The 21,019-nt window shown below is 38.8% G+C and overlaps 1 protein-coding gene across 1 annotated transcript in view; it reads left to right on the top strand.

The window, feature by feature from the left end:
* The window catches only part of gbe1b (glucan (1,4-alpha-), branching enzyme 1b), an 88,519-nt gene extending 75,866 nt beyond the window's left edge, over positions 1-12,653 (top strand). Inside the window, exons 15-16 of the mRNA XM_073489494.1 lie at positions 1,013-1,130; positions 12,480-12,653. Of these exons, the coding sequence (XP_073345595.1) occupies positions 1,013-1,130; positions 12,480-12,542 (181 nt within the window). The 3' untranslated portion in view covers positions 12,543-12,653. The remainder of the gene's footprint in view (positions 1-1,012; positions 1,131-12,479) is intronic.
* Positions 12,654-21,019: the final 8,366 nt, after the last annotated feature.

The following is a 21,019-nucleotide window of genomic DNA, read 5'->3' as shown; positions in this document are numbered from 1 at the left end:
TACTACTCAAGTACTTAACTGCAATTTGAGGGTCTGGCAATTTGGAGGGCAAATATTACTTTTTACTCCACCACACATACCCTGCCACATTTCTAAAATCATTTATTTTATTGGCAATCAAATTAAAACAATTCCTGATTCCGATAATCATACAAATTGTATAGTGCCTGTTTAAGTAAACTTCATATCAGATACTTAAAGTCTTTTTGCTGAAGTACTAATCATATGGATGACATTCTCTTTTACCTGAGTAATATCTTATTTTGGTATAAGACTTTTACTCCAGTATGTCTTCTGGATACTTTTAACAAACCTGTTTTCCACACACAGTATTTCCAGATGCACAGGGCAGGATTCAGCGTTAGGTCAATATCAGACATAAATGCAGAGATACCTTCTGGTGCCTCTACTAAATATTAACCTGAGTGGGATGAATACTGTGGCATTTGTAATTAATGTGCTATCTTCTGCTTAATTTAGGTCCATTTAAAGTGATTTGCTCTCACTTTGACATAAAAAGGTCCCTCTCCCTGATCTTTGTAAAAAACGTTTAATTATTCTGCTGTGATTCAATGTTGTAAAACCACAAAACATGAAAAAAGTCCCAGATGAGTGGATACTTTTTATAGACACTATTTTTGTGTATTTGTTGTCACTCATTTGGATCACTTTTTGGATTGATTCATTATTTATGCAGTGAATTAGATGAATTAGACAGGCAGGCTGGATGGATGGCTGAGCCACGGCTGAATCACTTTTGTATTTATGTTCATTTCAGGCAGCGTTCTCTTTGTCTGTTAGGGCTCCGCACTGTCACTTTGTAGTGCTGCGGAGGGGAGATGAATGCTGATGGATGTGAGGATTTCAATGAATATAAACCAGCTGAGCACTGCTAAACCAAGTCTGCCCACCAAAAGCACTGGTGATAAAACCTTCTCTTGTGCTTCTTATGTCTTAGATCTTATAATCTAGTTTCCCACTGCTATTGCGCCTTAACCTCAATCTTTGTCAGATACAAAATCAAGCTGGATTCAGATATGGTTCAGTATGGTGGTCACGGACGGCTGGACCACAACACAGAGTTCTTCACAGAGGCCCAGCCTTTCAACGGACACCCCAACTCCATGCAGGTAAATATTTCTTTTGACTCATCAAAGGTCATTTTTGTTGAACTTTTGTTGAACATCATCGAGTCCTAAATATGAAGTGCACTCCAATTATAAGTCCAGGGCCATTGTAGTCAAGTCCAGTCTCTACATAGCTTTTCTAATAGCCTATGGTGTATCACCATCCCACTCTGCATACTAATTCTAACATGGTTGGAGGGTGCTGTACATTCACACAGGCAAAGTGACAAAATTAAGTATGCTCAAAAATGTCAGCATGCATACTAAATGATTTTTGAGTGTGCTGTTGATGGACACCATTGTCCCGCAATGCAGTGCACATATGTAATGGAGGAGATGCTCACGGCTGCAAAACATCAAAAGCACTTGTGGGCGGTGATGAGACAGCTCCAGAAATATCTCCTAAAAAAATGAAGGATTACAAGTTTGGACAAACACTTTCTCTTTCTCATTGTTGTGTGTCTAATTTATGTTGCCAGTAGCGTTACAAACTTACGTCTAGCATAATCTCCTATTATTGCAACTTTTATTATGCAAAAGGGACATTTATTTCTTGTGAACTAACGATGACCAAAATACCTTTTATATGTGTAGATTGAGGGCATAGCTTTAGACTTACAAACCTTTTAGGTGTGCTGGTGTCATGATCCAGAATTGGGACTTGTCATAGGAAAAGCAGTTTCCATAATGTATAACATTAACAAAGATTTCCGTTCCATTAAATGTCCCAGTTAACCTCACTTAACTCTAACCCGAACCCAGTGCCTGGATGCAGACACTGGCACACCAACACAAAATGCAGCCATTATTATCGTTTTTAGCTGCACCCTTAAGGTTCATTGGCATTCTAAACCTGGGCCTTATGTTTATATATTTTGGTGTGTAGATGAGGTTTGGAACTGGTCCAGTAGATTGCCCCAGCCGACAGCCGTGGCACATGTTGCAATGGCTGACACATAATCTTTGAGGGTAACTTCGACCGTCAAAGTAAATTCACTGAAAGTGCTTGTTTTTGCCACTGACAGGCTGAGGCTGTTTTTCCAAGTGTCTGACGACATTATGGATTCCTGCAGAGATAGTTAAAGAACAAAATCTTGTTTGTTTAACGAGAAATAGGCCCTGCATTGCTCTTGCCAAATCCACCAAACTCTATTTACGAAACCGTCATTTTAGCATTGTAAAACAGTGTTCATTCAAACCCAAAAGAAACAAAATAAAACTCAGCAATCTTTCCATTGTTCCAACAATCACCGACTCTGGTTTGGTGGTATTAAAATGAAATATGTGTAGAGGAGTGAGAGGGAGGTCAGACATCAGAGAAGCAGCCAGCTGAGGTGATCTATGGACCGATTCCAAAACTTTATGTACCTGTTAGTCATTTACCCGCCTATTATATAAACATAGGGCCCAGCTTTAAAAAGAAAAACGTAATGCCCCCTGAAGTATATTATTTAATTAAGTATATCATTAATACTTTTAGTTACATCTGTGTTTTTTCCCCTCTATGACCAGTCAGATTGTTTACTATGAGTTCTTAGTCTGCTGGCAGGACTTTCTCCTACCAATGAATAAAAATGTCTAATTGCTTCACTTTATTGTACTTGCTTTGCTGCACTGCCAACACACGTGATGTTTGCATATTTCTCAGTTTCTGTGCATTCATCATGTGGATACTGATGGTTTTACAGAAGTTTAGTCTTGTCCTTTATGCAGAAAAAGAGGTTTGCACGCGCTCTGGCTGGTATGATGAAATAGCCGTCAGTGTGTGATTGTTTTGTCCTTTAATGTTTCATTCAAATCAATTTACTCAGCCTGAAATGAAGTTTTTAGTGAGAGGATCCTTTAGAGCCTTTTTAATGAGGTTTAAGTGTGTAGTCTTGAAAAAGGGTAGCCTGTTCTGGCACAAAGCCATTATCTCCCTGGTCTAGGCCTCTTAGCTTAACCACTGCTCTATAATTCATTATCTTCCTCATTAATATGATTAGCTTTTAATGCCAAGTCCAGAAAATTATCAAATATGACTGCACTCAACCCAAAAAAAGAGGCTGAATCTGTCTATCAGGGGACGGTTTTCATTGTCTGTAGTTCCTCCACAACATTAGGCTTTGTTTGTGGATATCATATTTGGCTTCTATGCATTTCATTCTGCTCATGCTGGCAGTTATCCTGGAGTCATTGAGCGTTATGTGAATCTGAAATCTACAGAGCTTTCAGATTCTCTGGCAAACAATGTGCATTATTCATGGTGTAAGAACTTACCTTTTCATGTGAATGCCTCTTAAACTCGCACAGCGTCACGTAGGGGAGAAAAAATATCTGGAAGAATGAACCAGTGGGCTTCCATCATGGAGACTGCTTTAGGCTAATAGAATGAACTGGGTCGGTCCTTGAAATATAGAAAGAAACACCGATATGCATTTTAAACAGAGTGCTCGAGGATCTTCCTCGTGTTTGCCTCCTTTTTTTTCCTGATGTAATTTTTTCTTGATTAAAATGCTGAAAGGCAATAAGATGTTTATGAATAAGGTCAGGGATGAATTAGTGAGGATCAGCACCGATACCCAAGCACTCCAACTGTAACTCAGCTGATTGCATGTGTTAGATCTTATGTTAATGAATCCAATTAATGCACGAGGACAGTGATGTCTGTGAAGTGGTCTGCACAGTCATCCTTCATCTCCTTCTGTGCTTTTTCAGTTTGTTTAGTAAAATGATAAATATCTCCAGGCAGCACATTTAAGCTGTTTTAGTTAGTGCCAGCATTGACATAGCACCTGATGAGGTGTTTGTTTATCTGAACTCATCTAGAACCACCTCAGATCAATACTAAAAGTGTTGCGGCTAATGGATGAGGGATATTACTCTATATTAAAGAGTTGGATGGAGCACTTTTATTTATCAAAAATGTGTTTGGCAAAGCTCAAGCTGCAACTTAGAGCATCAATCAAGCATTATTTAACCCCGGTTAAAGAGTCTCTTCCTCTTTCTCGCACATGCTCATCCTCCATCCTATTAGCTTAGGTTTCATCAGGACTCAAATTCCACATTCTCTTAAATCTTTTCCAACTCTTATTAATTCAAACACCACTGCTTCACCCATGTCCCTCTTGGCCAAAATGTGAAGTTTAGTTAACAAGTCATCTGCTAATGTTGGCACCGGCGTGAATTAATGGGGAATGAAAGGGAGTGAAGGGAATAGGGCTGACAGGGGTGGAGGAGGCAGGGTGTGGACCCTTCTGCAAATACTGTATCCCCCTTATAGGTGAAGAGATTGCACAGTGAGACTGTAGTCTTGCGTAGAGATGCTGCTTCTCCTCCTCCTCCTCCTCCTCCTCCTCCTCACACCTACCTGGTTTTGACAAGAATAATCAGACAAGAGCCTCTGCGGGGGCTGCAAAAAGGTGCCCACACCATCCATGTTTTATTTAACAACTGTTGCTTTCAAAGTCTGTGCAAACTTTTTCTCTCCTGTCTTTTTAATGGGACTCCAGCTTCCTCGTTACCGGTCGATAATAAACTCTCATATCCTCCATGAATGCATCACACAGACTGAGAATGCATAGAGCTAGATGACGCCAGCAATCGAAAGTTTGAGAGCTAATAAGCTCTATATGCTAATAAGCCTCCCTTTAAAAGGGTTTATAAGTTTGAACGTTTAAAAATTGCTTTATTACTGGTTAGTAATAAGAAATGAATCAGTTACAAGCATTAATAAAAACTTTTGGGTTGCCAGGTTCTGAAAAAAATACATTTTGCTGATGTTGATCTTTTATCCTCGTTAATAAAAAATGAATTGGACCAACGTTGCAAAGTCATCAATTCTGTCGGTACAAATGTTCACAGAGTTATTAGTAAAGGTTCACGAGTTTCTCTTTTTCTACTGAGCCAACAAGTCTGCAGTTGTAAATGTTTCAGTATTTCCAGTCCAGATGCTCTGCTGCTCTATTTCAGAAGGTCAGGTGGTCACGTGGTGTCTGCCTGTTGAATTAAAAAGCCACAAACAAAATGAAAGTGTCACAACCTGTCAGTCCAAAAGGTTTTCATATTAATTGATTATGATGTATAAAGCATTATTCAACATACTACAAGGAATTTGTAACTGGTTTTGAAACAGTCTAAATTAAATACTGATGTCTCTATATGACCTACATAAGCAGATAGGCCATCAGAGAGAAAATTGAGTATTTCTAAACAGTTGTTATAGTTATTCTTAATGCCTGTAACCAGGTCAGATTCAGACTTATTTGGGTTGGATAAGTCATGTAATAAAAACTATAATGGTGGAGTCCTGAGGAAGAAGTGTCACAGTATGAGGAAAGCAGCTGCTCTGTAGTCTGGTGGTACAGTACAACAGTAAAACAAAGTTTTGTTTCACCATCATCATATTACAGTTATTAATCTTACATAAACACAAATAGATAGATTACCTCATTGCTACGCATCCTGCAAAGAACTATGTTAAAAAAAGAGAGGTAGTATTAAAAATGTATTGCGTCTTTCTTTCACTTCCTTTCAAAACAAATGCAGTTCTAACCATATCAAGATCATTATGACGCGAGGCGATGGTGCTCATACCACTTTTGTCCACAGGGGCCGCCATAATCGACAAAAATAAAAGTTCCATTTAGCTGCTTTAAATAATTTATTTACCATGTATTTACCGCCTTTTTATAAAAGCTTATTAGGAGATGTTACCAAAAGATCATGTTACAAGTTATTCACATTTTACAACTTGTAATTGTTGCTGCTAAGTAAGTTATTTAAGATTAAAGTATGTGTGCCTAAAATAAAACAAGCTGCATTTATTCTGTCTTACTAATTGATCAGATCCATGTCAGTGACTAATTCTAATTTAAGTGCAAAAAACAGTTTTGGGTTGTGGCGAAGCACACTGAGAAACGATATTTAGTTTTATCACTAACTATTGACCATTGATTCCCAAAATGGGTGTAACAGCACCCCGAAGTGTCTTGAGGTCAGGCGAAGGATGCCGCAAGATTTGTCATTTCATTGTTAATTTAGTGTGTGTTTTTAACAATGTTTCACGAAATCGGCAACTTTAACATTAAGAATGTTTTATGTCATGTTTTCACACAAATTAAAACGCTGTGCCTGTTGTCACAGCAACACAACGTATTTCCTGCTCAGGAGTTTTTCAGAAGCTCAGTAGTCAGAAAAAAAATAAAGTGACTGTCAGAGTAGGCAAAGAAAGGTTTGAAAGGTTTGACGCGGTCAACAGAGCTCAAAGAAATGCTGATACATCTGTGAGCCTTATACATCATATTCGGAGTTTTTGATGTCGCTTTGTCCAACCTGGTTCACATGAAAACAAGAAACTGCCTGTCAGTGGAGTCTCACCAACATCAACAGCAGGCTCACATGTCCCACATGCTTGTACACTATAAATATCAGCTCATATCAGTGTATTTAACTGTATTCATTGTTTATTTTACGTTAAATATTTTTCTATATCTGCAGATCGCCCGTTGGCTTTTATTCTGAGTGATTGAGGAAGGGCCTGTATTATTTAACTTACATGGTTAGAACTGATTTTTTGCAATAACAGTATATCAAAAGACAATGTGAAATCAATGTGAAAGGAGACGCTTCAAGTCATAAACCTTCAGAGAATTATCACCCAAATCTGGAGCTCTCCTCGGCTTTCCAGAGCTTTATAGTGAGTTTTGGCTCATTGTTCAGCTGTCTGGTCGGTAGATTTACTGTTTTGATTCCTTCTCACCACTGTCATAATTTTCAGCTGCACAAGGCAGCTGTTTTCTCAGTGAAAAAGCTCTAAAAAACCCACTGTACACTTCTTGCCAGCACCAAACAAACAGGTACAGTTAGCGACTAGTTGGTGAACATAGTGAAGCATTTAGCTGCTAAAGAGCTAGATATTTTTCTCAGGAGCTGGTTGAGACCACAGTAGAGACCAAAGACAGAGCTGAAAAAGAGTTCAACACTTACATTCATCAGGCAGACTGAAACATGACTCCAAATGAAAGCGAATGTCGCTCTCTAAGTGCTGATAGTGTAAAAAAGCCAGTTCACAATATCGACTTAAAAAGGTGATGATATGCCAAGGCTGTTCTCACAACTTGTTTCCTCAGCACCGAGTGGCCAAAAAATCAGTTGATATTAATGTAAAATTGATATAATGTAGACTAATGTAATTTAATGTAATGTTACATCATTAAATCCAAAATAAGATATTTACATGTGCGTATATTTATGTTTAAGGACAAACACATCAGGAAAAGTAATAGACAATTCTTAAAAGATACATAATATGTAATACAATTTTCCCCAATTGCAATATCCTTAATATATTACATTATACACAATAAATGTAGGATGTGTTATCAATAACAAAAGAGACAGCACTCAGGCTTATATCTATTTACCCCTGGTAATATGAAGACAATGAACGTTTCATCAGCTTAGAAGCCATTAAGCTGAATAAAACAGTGCAGAATAAAATGCACTCTTCTTTTTATGCAAATAAAAACTGCTGCAGTCAAGCCTTCATATGAAAGAACTGACAACTTGTTATGCTCAGCTGAGCAATTCATGAGAATATTTCACATCAAGAATGAGGACTACTGCAATTTAACGATTACAATTTATTCATTTAGCAAGACAAAAATCTTTAATAGTCCGGGTATTCAATTTCCAAAGAGAAAAAATATATATATTTTCGTTTAACTTCTTCTGGAATTCGTCACATTTACAGTTTTGTTTGAGCCTTATAATGTCAAAGACATAACGCTGAGAAACACTGATGAATAATTAGCCGCTTCAAAACCGTTTGATAGCTAAACTTTGCATGCATCAAAGAGGTTGTCTCCTTTGACAGTCTCACAAAAAGAAATTAAGCTGAAGTGAGGAAGAAATAGAAGTGAGGGAAATGATCAAACAACGTACATTTCCATCAGAAACATCTGAGGCCTGATGTTGAAGTCTGAGTTAACAGAGTACAGCTGTGACAGGACGTTGAAGACCTTCTTCAAGCCTTAGATACTCATACAAATATAGCACATGCTAATAAATCCAAATACTGTGTTTACTGTATACATTTGCATTATGTGAATCATTCATCAAATGTATGACATCAAATAAAAACACAATTATAAAGCTCTTTCCTTAAATTGTTTGTAGTGTAAATCTTCTCATAAATTGAAATTCAAGACACTAGACTCAGAAAACTTAAAATTTCTTATCTTAACAACGTTTTCCAGAGTCAAATGTGTTACAAGGGTTTTTTTTATTAGTAACAGTCTTGTAAGCTCTGTGAGTAAAAAATATAATATGTATCATTTCAGGGTTTAAGGTAATACATTTGTCATTATACAACAAAGGGTTGCATAACTAAATGAAAGTTTGTGAGTTCCTCCGTGCGACACAAACATAGCACATATATACAGTTATTTAGAGACCTACTAACATAAACATGTAGTGCATTTTTTAAATTTCTGTCAGGGTGAATGTAAATAGCAGCAACAAGATGGTGATGGTAATATGATCAGCATCTTCATATTAAAAGTTCAATATCTGGAAACTGACCATCAGCTTAAACTGTGTTTGAGCATCAATGACGTAAACACAGAGTCCACCTCTCCTTATTCTGTCGTACTCAAAACACAGCCTGCTCTTTGAATGCAACAGCTTGATCTGAATAAACGTTGGTATCCAGTACTTACAAAAATACGTAAGTATTTTATATATTTTTATATGTATATGAAATTATGCCTTAAGTTCAGAGGAACTACAAAGTAAATGTCGAGAAATTACGCCTTAAATCGTGGGCAGCATTATAAAGTTTTACAAAAAGTTCGTATAACCAATAAGTTGTATAGAGAAACAGACATTATCGTTTAATTGAGTCTTCTTGACTCAGTTAACCATCCCGGTTAGGTTTTATTATCCAGTCATCCTTGGCCTGCTTCAAGTACAACCTACATGTACAGAAGTGCTTAAAGGGAGTTGATCCTTGTTAAGTGAGTAATGGAGCCAAGCAGAGACATGTCTGGAGACTTTAAGTGCACAGATAGTCAGGCTGTGCTCTCGCCAGTAGTTCGGGTCAGGAGACAGAAACTGAGTGGATGATATATTCCTGTGAAGCACCTCATGAATCCTTCATCAGTGCGTTTGAACATTGATCAGATTGAGTATTAGCCTGAAGGCTGGACTTGAGTGAGTAAAAAAATCTAAATCCTCACATGAGAGGGATCGGGGGCAATACAAAATCTTCCATGAGACAAAAGAAGTTAAAAAAAGGACAAACGGCTAACTTTTCTACTAATGCAGTACATGTACTGCAAAAACAAATTGATTCCTCCTCATCTCAGTTTGTTTTTGTAGTTCTGATATAAACACTTGACAGAAATGGACAGATTTGCAAATGTGCAGTACAGGAACTGCTGGCACTGGTTGTAAATGCTGTTGCTTGGACCTGAAAAGTGTCTGCTGGTGACGCCAAATGACTCACCTACTCCAAATGACTCACCAGAAAACAGCAGAGGCTTTATAGACGTATACAGACAAATCCAGTCAAATGCTCGAAGACCTGGGTGGCCTGTTGCGCATTGCGTTCACAAAACATCGGAAGTGTTTTTTCTGACATTACGCCTAACAAATGCAGACTGATATTGGGTGATCGGATAATGTGATCTGTATTAGATCATAACATAGGTTTACCAGGAATGTTAACACACTTCTAATATGAAACTATATCAATGAATAGTTGCTGTTGGTAACTGCAAAAAAACCGACAGTCACAAATGAATTATGAGACACTGAGCCCTTGGACACAAACCTGAACCCCTCCTACATACAAGCAAGCCACCAAACTGAAAGAGACACAAAACATACAAACAACACATACATGTCATTTATAGTAATTGTGTGTCTCTTTGTGTTTGTTTTGTGTCTCTTCATGGTCATTCTCTGTCCCTTTGATGTAATTTTTCATCTCTTTGTAGCTGTTTTGTGTCTCTTTGTAACTGCTCTGTGTCTCTTTGTAGTTGTTCTGTATCTCTTGATGGTAATTTTGCATCTTTTTGTAGTTGTTTAATATCCTTTTGTAGTTGTTTAATATCCTTTTGTGGTTGTTTTGCTTCTCTTTGTTGTTATTTTGCTTCTCTTTGTAGTTGTCTATTTGAAGCAGTCCTGCATCTCTTTGTGGTTGTTTTGTGTCCCTGTGGTTGCTTGCTTCCCTTTTCGGTCATTTGATGTCTCCCTGTGGTCGCTTTGCATCTCTTTTGGATGTTTGACTTGTCAAAAATAGATGTTAACAGTTACCAGAGGCTCAGAGAAGGCGCTTAGCCCATACCTGATATGACCATTCAGTAATCCATTCATGACACTTATAAGCCAACTACTGTACCTTCTGGTAGGGGGTCAACACCACCCTCTGGCCCCACCCCTGGCTTGAAGATCTGTAGGGTGAACAGAGATGATCTTCCAAAGAGTAAAGTAAAATGTACTTAAACTGGCTCCATACTGTACATCTGCTGCACCTATGTGTTAAGATTTAAGCTGAATAATGGACTAATATGCCTAAAGGAACATACAAGTGTGTTTGCAGCATTAGCTCCTTAACTAAAGCTATGTGCACTTCAAATGACATGTTTAGTTCTTTTCACTAGAGGAGACATTGACCTCCATATATTTCCATGACATTGCATGATTCAAATCTACTAGAGGACTCTTGAGACCTGCTCGAGTTGTGTAATCCCTCACACTGAACATAAAGACACAAATTGAAACATATTGTGAAATATGTTGTCCCATTTGTGATTGTGTCTTGTCTGAATTATAAGTGTTAATGGGAAATCTAGGATATCTTATTCATAACACCTTTACGTTTTTAAGGAGTAATATGTTAATTAGAATGTCTCCCACTAATTGCTGTGCCAACACTTGGGACTTTTTGCTGCACTTTGTTCACAGATTAATTTAGAATTTGTCACCATTGCTATCTATTTGCTGGAAATAAAAGCTGTTGACATATTCCAGGTTAGGCACAGTGGTAGCTTTTGTCTAAACAGGTGCAGTGATTCATTCTGTCTTCCCTTCTCTCGGCGGTGCTTCTGCATGGAGACTCTCCCACTGTGACTGTTTAATTAGTCACCAATGTCTGTGTCAGTGTTTCAGCGCCGGGCTGCTTGACTCCCTTGGTGACAAACTGTTGCCAAAGAAACACATCCACAGCGAGCTGAGATCCACTGATGCTGAGGGGCGGCTTGAAGAGTTCAGGGGGTGATTGAATTGTTTACAGCTCTGCTCTCTTTTTCAGTTTTCTGTTGGGAAATATAGCATCATTTATGTCTGCTTGGCTTTTCCTTTGGCATAAATCTGAAATGACTAATGGTACATGGTGGCTTCTTGCCTCCAAATGACAGTGTGAATATCAAAAGGATTGATCAAAGACTTTATTAGCTTCACCGCTCCAAACTAACACCCTCACTAAGATTCCTTTGTAGCGTATATATAAGGAATCTGACATTTCCAGGCTTTTTTTTCTCATGGTGTGCTTATTTTGCTGACATATTTTTTTTCTTTAGTCCACCAAAACTAGGGAGATTCTTTCAGCTCAGTTTAAGCCCACATGCAGATTGCATCTTTACAGAATCCCAAATTTACAGCTGACGCGCCGCCAATATATAAAGCTGATGAAACACACAGTTATTGCATTAATTGGAGAGTTCAGAATTGAACATTAAGAATCTTTTTATTGCCCTCATTTTTAAAATATATTGCTCATTTGGGGATCTTTCACTTGAATTCACAAGCTTTGAATGCAATCTAATGAGACAGATAAAGTCACTGATCAAGAAATTTTGCAGCACCAGCTACGCCAGGATGCATATCCTCCACAGCTCAAAGTCTAAAATGAAATGCCACAGCACCGGTTCTCCGGCACAACTTTAAGCAGGTGTGACTCCTCTCCTCACGCTGATCTGCTGACTCCACTGCCACCCAGAGGTCCTAATGCTGCTGCAACTGTCACACTTTGATTATACCTCTCTAACCTTGACGGCCCTCTTCGCTCAAGGCTGTTGTCAGGTGTTTGTGTACTGTCCCCTCTGAAGAGTTACTTTTCTGCTCAGATCTGAATATCCCTCTGAGTACACCCCCCATCCTCTTCTTTCCCCTCCTCTTCATTTAGCAATCATGTCGACCTTGATTGTGAGAAGCAATCGCATCAGGACACCTCCATGTCTGACTTCTAAAAAGCCTGAAGATTCAGTATTCTCCCAAATCAGTGATCTTGTTAACGTCATTAATCTTCAATTGTCATTTTCTCCCTACTTTCTTCCCTCCCTTTGTCTCTCTTTCTCTCTCTCTCAGGTTTACATCCCCTGCAGAACAGCTATTGTCCTGGCCAACGAGGAGATAGATTACTGTTATTAGAGGATGATTGTCTCCACAGAGACCAGGATCGAGAATGGATTCCAACCTCAAACTGAGTGTTAACAATCACCTTCATCTTAAAGTGTCAACCTTGCACACCACCCAAACCCACTTTTTGTGTCTGAGTCTTTTTCTAAATCGGGGTAAAAAAAAAAAAAAAAAGCATTGTGAGCTTGTGTGCTTTCAAACACCATCTGCAACCTTAGATGCTGTGTAACCCAATTTACTACAGATTGCTCCATTTGGGAAGCGTCCAACCTAACCAGCAGCTAGATGCTAAAACTTAAAACCCTGCCGAGTCCATCCACCAGTAGCCAGCAGCCATTTATAGGCTCTGTTGTATTTGGCGTGTCATCTGAAACACATGACCAGAGACTGTGACAGAGGGAGGCAATACTGAAAGCATTCAAACATGATCAAAGCTCAGAGAAAATAAGAATATTTTATGAGTTTTATGTATGTAGAAATACATTTCACCTGGTTTAATTATTTAGTATTTAAATACAAATAATGTTACAGTGTCAAAGACACAGTGATTTACAGTATTACTTGTTCATCAACACGTCCAGGTATTCAATCACTGGTGATTTATCTTTGTTAATTTGCAATGCGGGACATCGTTCGTCTAAAAATATTGTAATTTGCACAAAGTAATAAGCTGCTTTGAATTATTATACTTTTAATGGGTATCTAAAACAGTTGTGTTGTAATGTTTGAATTTATGCAGCTACTGGGAGCATTTAGGTGGTTATTTATGGCCCCGTTATTAAGCCAGTAATTTGCAGCTAAAGTAAAGTGATAAAATCACCTAATTTGGGTGGTTCAGTGTGTTGCATAATGCACGGTTACATTTTTAGCTGAATTACACTGTGATTATTCCACTTTGCAAAACATGATGCATAGTTTTCTCCTACAGTAGATCACATTAATGTAGTTTGTGTTGTGAATTCACTAAACTATTTAAACTTTGCAAAATTTTATCAAATAAGTCGACACCGATGATCAACACATCATCTCGTGTGGGAACAGAAGATTTTCAAGATACAGTGTGACACACACACACGTCTACTTTAAGTGTTTTATGTGCACCATGTTCATTAGGGTTCTGTAGCATTCCTCTGGGATCATTGCAGATGTTCCAGAAAAACACTGAAGCAACCTCAATTCACACACAGAACGACATGTGCCTCTTCCAATTAGCTCTGACTTTCGTGACTATTGTCTCAACGCACTTGATGATTGAACATCTCAAAGAGCAGCTGCAATGCTCATCCTGTCTTCGCCATACAGTGGCTGTTGTGTGAGAATATTGTTGATGAACAAAAATGTGTACGAACCGATGAACATCACTGATGATAGGTGACTGTATTTGTGGCTGCTGAACTCCCTTGCAACATGTCATTAAAATGGTGTTTCGCACAAAAAGGTTTCATCTTTTGAGGGTATATATCGCAAATGACTGTGATAATTGATGTGTTTCCAGCCTTTATGTTCTCTTGGTTTCCATCATCCTTTTAAAAGTCCCTCGTTGCAACGTGAATGGATGTCTCTTGGATCATTTTGGGAATTCTCTGCACGATTTATCAAAGCAATACTGTTGTAAGTGAAACAAGAGCTGATTTTGGGCATCCAAGATAAAAGCTAATGCCTTGATTTGCTGCCATGGATACTGTAATTCTGTGATCCACACCTACTGCATTAGGACAGATACTCAGCCATTTAAGCAGTGTATTATAGCATATGGCAGGTTTTGATCTGCCTTCCCTGCAGCTGAAGAAAAACAAATTTAAATTCACGACCATCTTCCTTTGTTTAGCCAAAACTGTCAGGAACATGTCATTTCTTTTTGTGTAACACCAAAGCATTCAAAAATGCCTTTCTCCACCTCTCGAAAAGCGCGGAGAGGATCACTCTGCATACATTTCAAGCCACAAGGTTGTGAAGTGGAGTGTTTAATCATCCCTCATCTGACCCAATGTCACTGTCATTTTACCACTGCCAAAATGAATTGTCTGCATTTGTTCTCAAAAGTAAAATTGATGTGTGATACACAGTAACTATTGCAGCATATTTCTTTCATTATCTCCAATGATAGTAAATCAGCAGCTGTCGAGCCACAAGAAAAATGTGGATGAACTGGATGCGCAGTCTGACTACTGATTCTGTCCCATTGCACACTTATGGAAATGTAGGGCCTTCAGCATCCTGTAGAGTACATTGTGATGATACTCTGTCATCAAGTCCTTGATGCAAAAACTATTATTTTTGGTCTTGTTAGTTGGAGGGATCATTGTAATTTTGGATGTTGTTTTCAGATGTCGCCTGTCCGTCAATCTCATCCATCAGTTTTACTCCCACATATTACGTGGCTGTTTATAGCCAACAAGAAAAGATGTTTCTGTTACCTTAAATATTACATTAACATTGTAGCCATAGCCTCAGGTGCATCTATTTTCTAAGTGTCATGAGAGATGCTGCAGGGTTTATATTATACATGTTAAAAAATTCATAAATACTCGGTGGTTCTGATGAGGAATTACAAATGAGAGAAACAAAAAGTCATTATCTACTCACCCCGATGTAAATAAAAAGTTGGGTGAAGTTTCACAGTCCACAAAACATTTCTGGAGCTTCACAGCAAAACAGATTCACAGCATTCCCCTAAACAACTGAAGTAAATGAAGTCGGCAGAAAGAAAACATGAATCAGTCCCATACAGCTCATCTGGCATAGTCCAAGTTTCCAGAAGCCCCGAGGTTCCAAATTGATTTGAAAGGATCAAGCGGTCAAGCTCGTGCACCCTCTTCAGATGGAGTTGTGCGCTAAAGCTTTTAGCTCAGCAGTTAAAGGGAAGATTTCAGCTTAACAAGGAGGAAAATTACATCTTTTCAAATCAATTTGGGATCTTGGGGCTTCCAGAGACTTGGATTACGGCTGGCGAGCCATAATCAGCCATTTTTTTGTTCTGGGGGGGTAGTTTTTGTTCCCAGCTACATCAGTTGTTAAGGACAATGCTGCCACGGTGTTTTGCTGTGAACCTGCAGAAATGTTTCATGGATTATGAAACTCCATCCGACTTCAGCACGGGGGGTGAGTAGATAATGACTGAATTTTCATTTTGGGGTGAACTGTTTCTTTCAGATGCCATTTTGTAAGTCAGTTCCTAACATTTCGGATACTGACAGAGGTTTTTTATTGTGTATTGTTCTTAACGTCTTTCTTTTCACAATGTAGAAAATGGCTGATACAGTGCTGATAGTATAAACATACACGTGGTAATGGTCACAGGTAAAAAGTACAATGTATCCAAAAATGAACTTCTTTACTACTTTTTCCTTCAAAAGTGGCTTTAAACCTCCTTGAAATGCCATTAGATACAGGTCCTGTGAAATGTGTGTAGCAGAATACTGGGCCAGACTTCAATAAGAAAAGCCAGAAATCGTTGGGATGACAAAAGAAGGAATCCTCTTTGCTCTCTGCACTGAAACATAAAGTTTCCATTTGGCTACCAGGGAAGCTGTGAAATGTTGTTACAGGACTATACAGAGCAACCGCCTCAGACATTCCCACAACATGATGTAAGGGGGATGAAAGACAACTCATCAGACCACAATACTTTTACATTTCCTAGGCATCCACACTTTGTGCTACTTACACCAGATTATCTGGCATCGATGCAAGCACCTTCTTAATAGCAGCTGCACCATGAAAAGCAGTCTGGGAAGTTCACAATGAAGCTTTTGACGAGGTGGTTTAACAAAGGTGCTGATTCAATTCTGTGGTAATTTTTTAGGCTTTTGTGGTGTCACAGTCTCTCAAGTAGCTAACAAAGGCAAATGCCAAAAATAAACCATTCCCCACCTCCCTAAAAACCCTCGAGCCTTTTCCAAAAGTGGCCCTCAGTTACTTTATAATATTCATGTGCTGCCACAGGAGATGGCTGCTGTCCAATCCACACGGTCGACACAGTGGACAAAATAGCAGAAAACACTTCACGGCAACACCACGGCAAACTATGGCCTCAGAACTGACCTGAGTTATATCAACACCTTTCTCAAACAGTCGCACCAAAAACTGAACTGCAAGCTCCACAATAGCTGTTAGTGAACAGCTATTTCATGTGGTGTTGCACTGAATTTTAGAGGTGTTTATGTTGTTGAGCGCAATCCCTGTGGATATGATTGCCATGAAATATGCAGGACGCAGTATATGTTGTGCTGTGCATCAGAAGATTTCATTAGTAGCCCTGAAAGCACAGAGTGTATTCTGTGTTGTAACAGTTTGTCTTTTTGTATTTCTTATGGGCTCACAAGGATAGAAATGCCTGGAGGGAAGATCCCAGAGAATGTAATATTGTCAAAGTCAGAATTGGGGCTATGACATGCACAAAGACAGTGTTTGCAGAGTGTGACCCATGAGACTGCACAAGTCAGGGAGGGATTTCACCATTCACGCTGCTGCAGCTCTAATACAAACCGCCTGCGATGATATTCTATTCTGTTACTTGAGCTCTCCAGATAAACGCTCGCTTAGGCTGGGACAAGCACTTAAGGAATTAGAAATGTAAATTATTGATATTCATTAGTGATGTGTTTGTTTGGTCATGTGGCATTTTGTATGATTAATTTCAAGGATAAATTCAAAGGGTTGTTAAGATTTAGAAGAACACAGAGTCTAGTATGAAGTAATAGCATTTGAATGGCAAATGTCATTGAATGCCATGATACAAGGGGTCTAAACTGCACGGCATCAGATGACTTGCCTTTCTTTCAGTGTGATATTAGACAAACAGCGGAGAAAACTACTATCTGAAAATAAACAGAAAATGTTTGGCAATTCTGTCAAATCTGTCACATTTGATAAAAGGGGCAATAAGTAGGATATGGCCAGAAATGTTGTTTAGAACAAACAACAAAATGAACTAATATTATCAACAAAGTGTAAAAGAAACCCAGCAAAGTTGATGCTGTGTCCAAGATGTCTACGTACTCTGTTGTAGAGTACTGAAGTTAGTGTGCTAACCAGCTAGCCCAGCCTGTGCTTTCCCATAATACCACTTTGTACCACAAGAGGTGATAACTAATTAGTCTATTAAATTAACAGAATAAACTCACAAAATGTCAAGAAAGGAAATATTCTTACACCTATTTTCCTTAATGAACAAAAATACACTGCCAAGTTCCTCTCTTTTACCAAGCTAAGATGAACTTAATTGTCTCATTAACTCAGCGTGAAACACTCTTTATTCAAACTCCACATGAACACAATAAAACTCACCAAAACATACTTGGTTTGTTTTTCCACATTTACCTCTGTTTGGTTGAAATAAATCCTCAATTCTCTGAGTAAGATGTGAAAATATTCTGGCTCTACACGCAGCTTTTGCCCACCACTGATGTCCAACTCTATGTTTCTTCAGAGTCATAGTCAGAGCTGCTGGAAATCCCCTCCATACCCCTTGTCTTCAAACTGGCATCTGAGTCCTGTTGCCTGCGGTGACTCCCCCCATCCTCCGAGGTTGCAATGTGGGCAGATTCCATTCAATTTATAGGGCCACTTAGCTCCTTGGCTAACTGAGCTACTTGCTAACAGCAGCTGGTCGCCACAGCAAATTGTATACTGAGCAGCACCAGCGGTTATGCTGCCCCCTGTAGTTTTGGAGCTAGCTTTGTACCCACCTACCTACCTTCTACTGGACCATTTCTTACAAATTACACCTTTAAACATGAGTATGAATGTATAAAGTTTCTTGAACCCATGCTGAGTCAAAGTTCTGCAAATTAAACACAACAGTATGTGTACTGTTCATTATTTTTGAAGTAGCCTGTGGTTTTTTAGTCATCTCCTGCAGGTTTGAAAGCCTGGAGCACTCAGTATGGAGCCTGATACTTCTCAGACCAGCTAGTTGTATTTTCCTAGGATGGTTTGATGCGGTTCTCCATACCTTCAGCCTTCTATATAATATGGTGAACATCTTCATTTCTAAGAGTGCAGGAGGTTGCAGGAGTCACACATGGCGGTTGCCTCCAATACTGCCTGAAATAATTCTCTCCTCAGATCTTCAGAAGCTTATACATGAGGAAACTGCTTCCTTTCTGACTCAGAAGACAAACATTTTAAAACAGGCGATAAGGCAGGCAGATGTTGGCACGCAGGATAAAGCAGGCTGAGAACAGACAGTGTATCCAAGCAGTTCAGGGTGAGAATGGGTCACACTAGTGTGATGCAGCCAATATAAATTACTGTTTCGGAGAAGTTTATTCAAAACTGTATACTACTGAGAATAAAGCAAGTATAGAGGAACTCTAAACCTTGATCTTACCTCGATTAACATAGATGAATTACATATGGAATTACATACAGTGGATTATTTTGGTTGGATATCTGGCTGTAAGATCAAGTGGAGTCAGAGTGAAGGTCAGTCTTCACACTTTTGATGATGTGATCTGTCAGACACTCCTTTCATATGGAAACTAAATGGCATGAAATGTCTTTTGCTTAGAACATGACCATCGCCTTATAAAGACAACCATCTTCCAAGGCCATGTGACCAGTATGTATAGATCACTAGCCTATGCAGCACCTCATGCATATTAACCCACACATCTTGAATTGGAATTGGATTTGAATTCCTCCCCAATTAGTATAGAAAGAGTGTGGAAATCTGCAATTAAGTCCTCTAAATATGTAAGATATAATAAACGTTTAAAAATGTTGTTTCATTCCACAGAAATTGGCTACCAACATTTGTCATCCCCAGCTACCATCTTTATGGACACGTTCTGACAGATATTATGGGAAATAACGGGAATACACGAGGTTATGTGTAGATAGAAACAAACATTCTACCATATCATAACATAATAATTAATGGAAATAGATGAATTAACACTACTTAATTAGCATTCTCAATCAAACTACATCCCACGTGGTAACAGTGGGATGTCCAGCAAAAACTAGCAGAAGGTGTTAACAAGTTATAAACTGTGCTTTGCTTTCGGCAACTATCTGCTGAAAAGTCATAAAAACTATTATTCCAGTAATATAATCAAAACTTACCCTTTGGCTCAGATGGTGCAGTAGTGTGGGCTGAACTTGTGACAGAAGAATGCACTGTGCATGCAGAGGGTTGTAATTCTATTGAGTTTCTATTCAGTGAGATGCTTGGAAATGATCTACATGTCATAGAAGAGTGCTCATCTGAATGCAGTTCATGGTTATCATTCAATTTAAAGAGCATATCAAAAGATGGCATAAGTGTTAAAGTTAATCAAAAACGAAAGACACTCAGAGGCAGGCAGGTGAAAGGACAAAAGGCCAGCTTTAATAACAAGGCGGATATCTAAATACTCAAACCAGAATGAAAGTTACAAAAGGCTGTCGACAACGAAGCTGGCAACAAAAGGCAGTAGAACAGAAGAAGCTGGCCGGGGGTGAAACCAAGAATTAAAGAAGTACAAAACATATAAAAACTAAATAAAGTACAAACCAATGAAGCAATGGGAACACAGAGGGAACATGAGGAGCAAAACAGGACTGGAGAACAAAGAAAGCAGGTGATGCAGGACTGACATGGGCAAATGACACACAAAAACACAGGCTTAAATACACAGGGACTAATTAATAAAAAAGACACACAGGTGAAAAAACGACAAAGAGAGGAAGTAAAGAGCAAAATATGATGCATGAGTTGAGAACTGACAAAATAAAACAGTAAATAATAACTGAACCAAAAACTCAAACCATGAAAACAAGAGCTCGTTTTGCTTTTCATGTGAACTGAGTATTTATCACATATAGTTTAGAGAATATTATAGATCCAAGACGAAACAGATGGAAGGGCAGGACGGAGAGAAAAACGTGCAATTTACAAATCCGTCTGCTACTTCAGCACCATGGATTTGTCAATACACAGCACAGTCACGATACAGATAATTCAGAGCCGTGGTCGGGGGCCATAGATTCTAATGTGCACAAACCTCAGTCAGATGAAGGGTCAATGATTCAGGCAAACTGGACTGATAAGAAATGACAAAAAGACACGAACATCCCGGAGCCACAATAGGTTGGGTGCTTGATAAAAAATAAAAACCTAGATCCACACACCGAGTAGTTCCAGTTTGTGGGGGAAGGGATCACTCCTTCATTCTCCCTCAATTCGCCTAGTGGGCATCAGCAAGAAAGACAGGAAGATCAGTGTGTGTGGTGGGACTATTGTTAGGCCCAGCACAGAGCAGAGTGTGTTGATATTCCCTTTGTCAAGACAGTTTTTCATCTTTATGCAGAACACTTTGCAATGACTGGTTCCAGTGCAGATCTTTGGGACCCAAAGAGCCACTTGTTTTCTATTGTACAAGGTAATTAAATGCATTCTCCTGGTATCTTGTGTCTATTCAGTCCTCATTAAACAGCTTGAATGAAAACCATCAGTCCTCAAGCCCCTGAGAACCAGAGCTGGGAAACACTAGTAGAAACTG

Source organism: Pagrus major, chromosome 2 (genome assembly GCF_040436345.1).
Source record: "Pagrus major chromosome 2, Pma_NU_1.0".
Lineage (NCBI taxonomy): Eukaryota > Metazoa > Chordata > Actinopteri > Spariformes > Sparidae > Pagrus > Pagrus major.
Note: the sequence above shows the minus strand (reverse complement) of the source record. Positions and strands in the feature narration are given on the sequence as shown.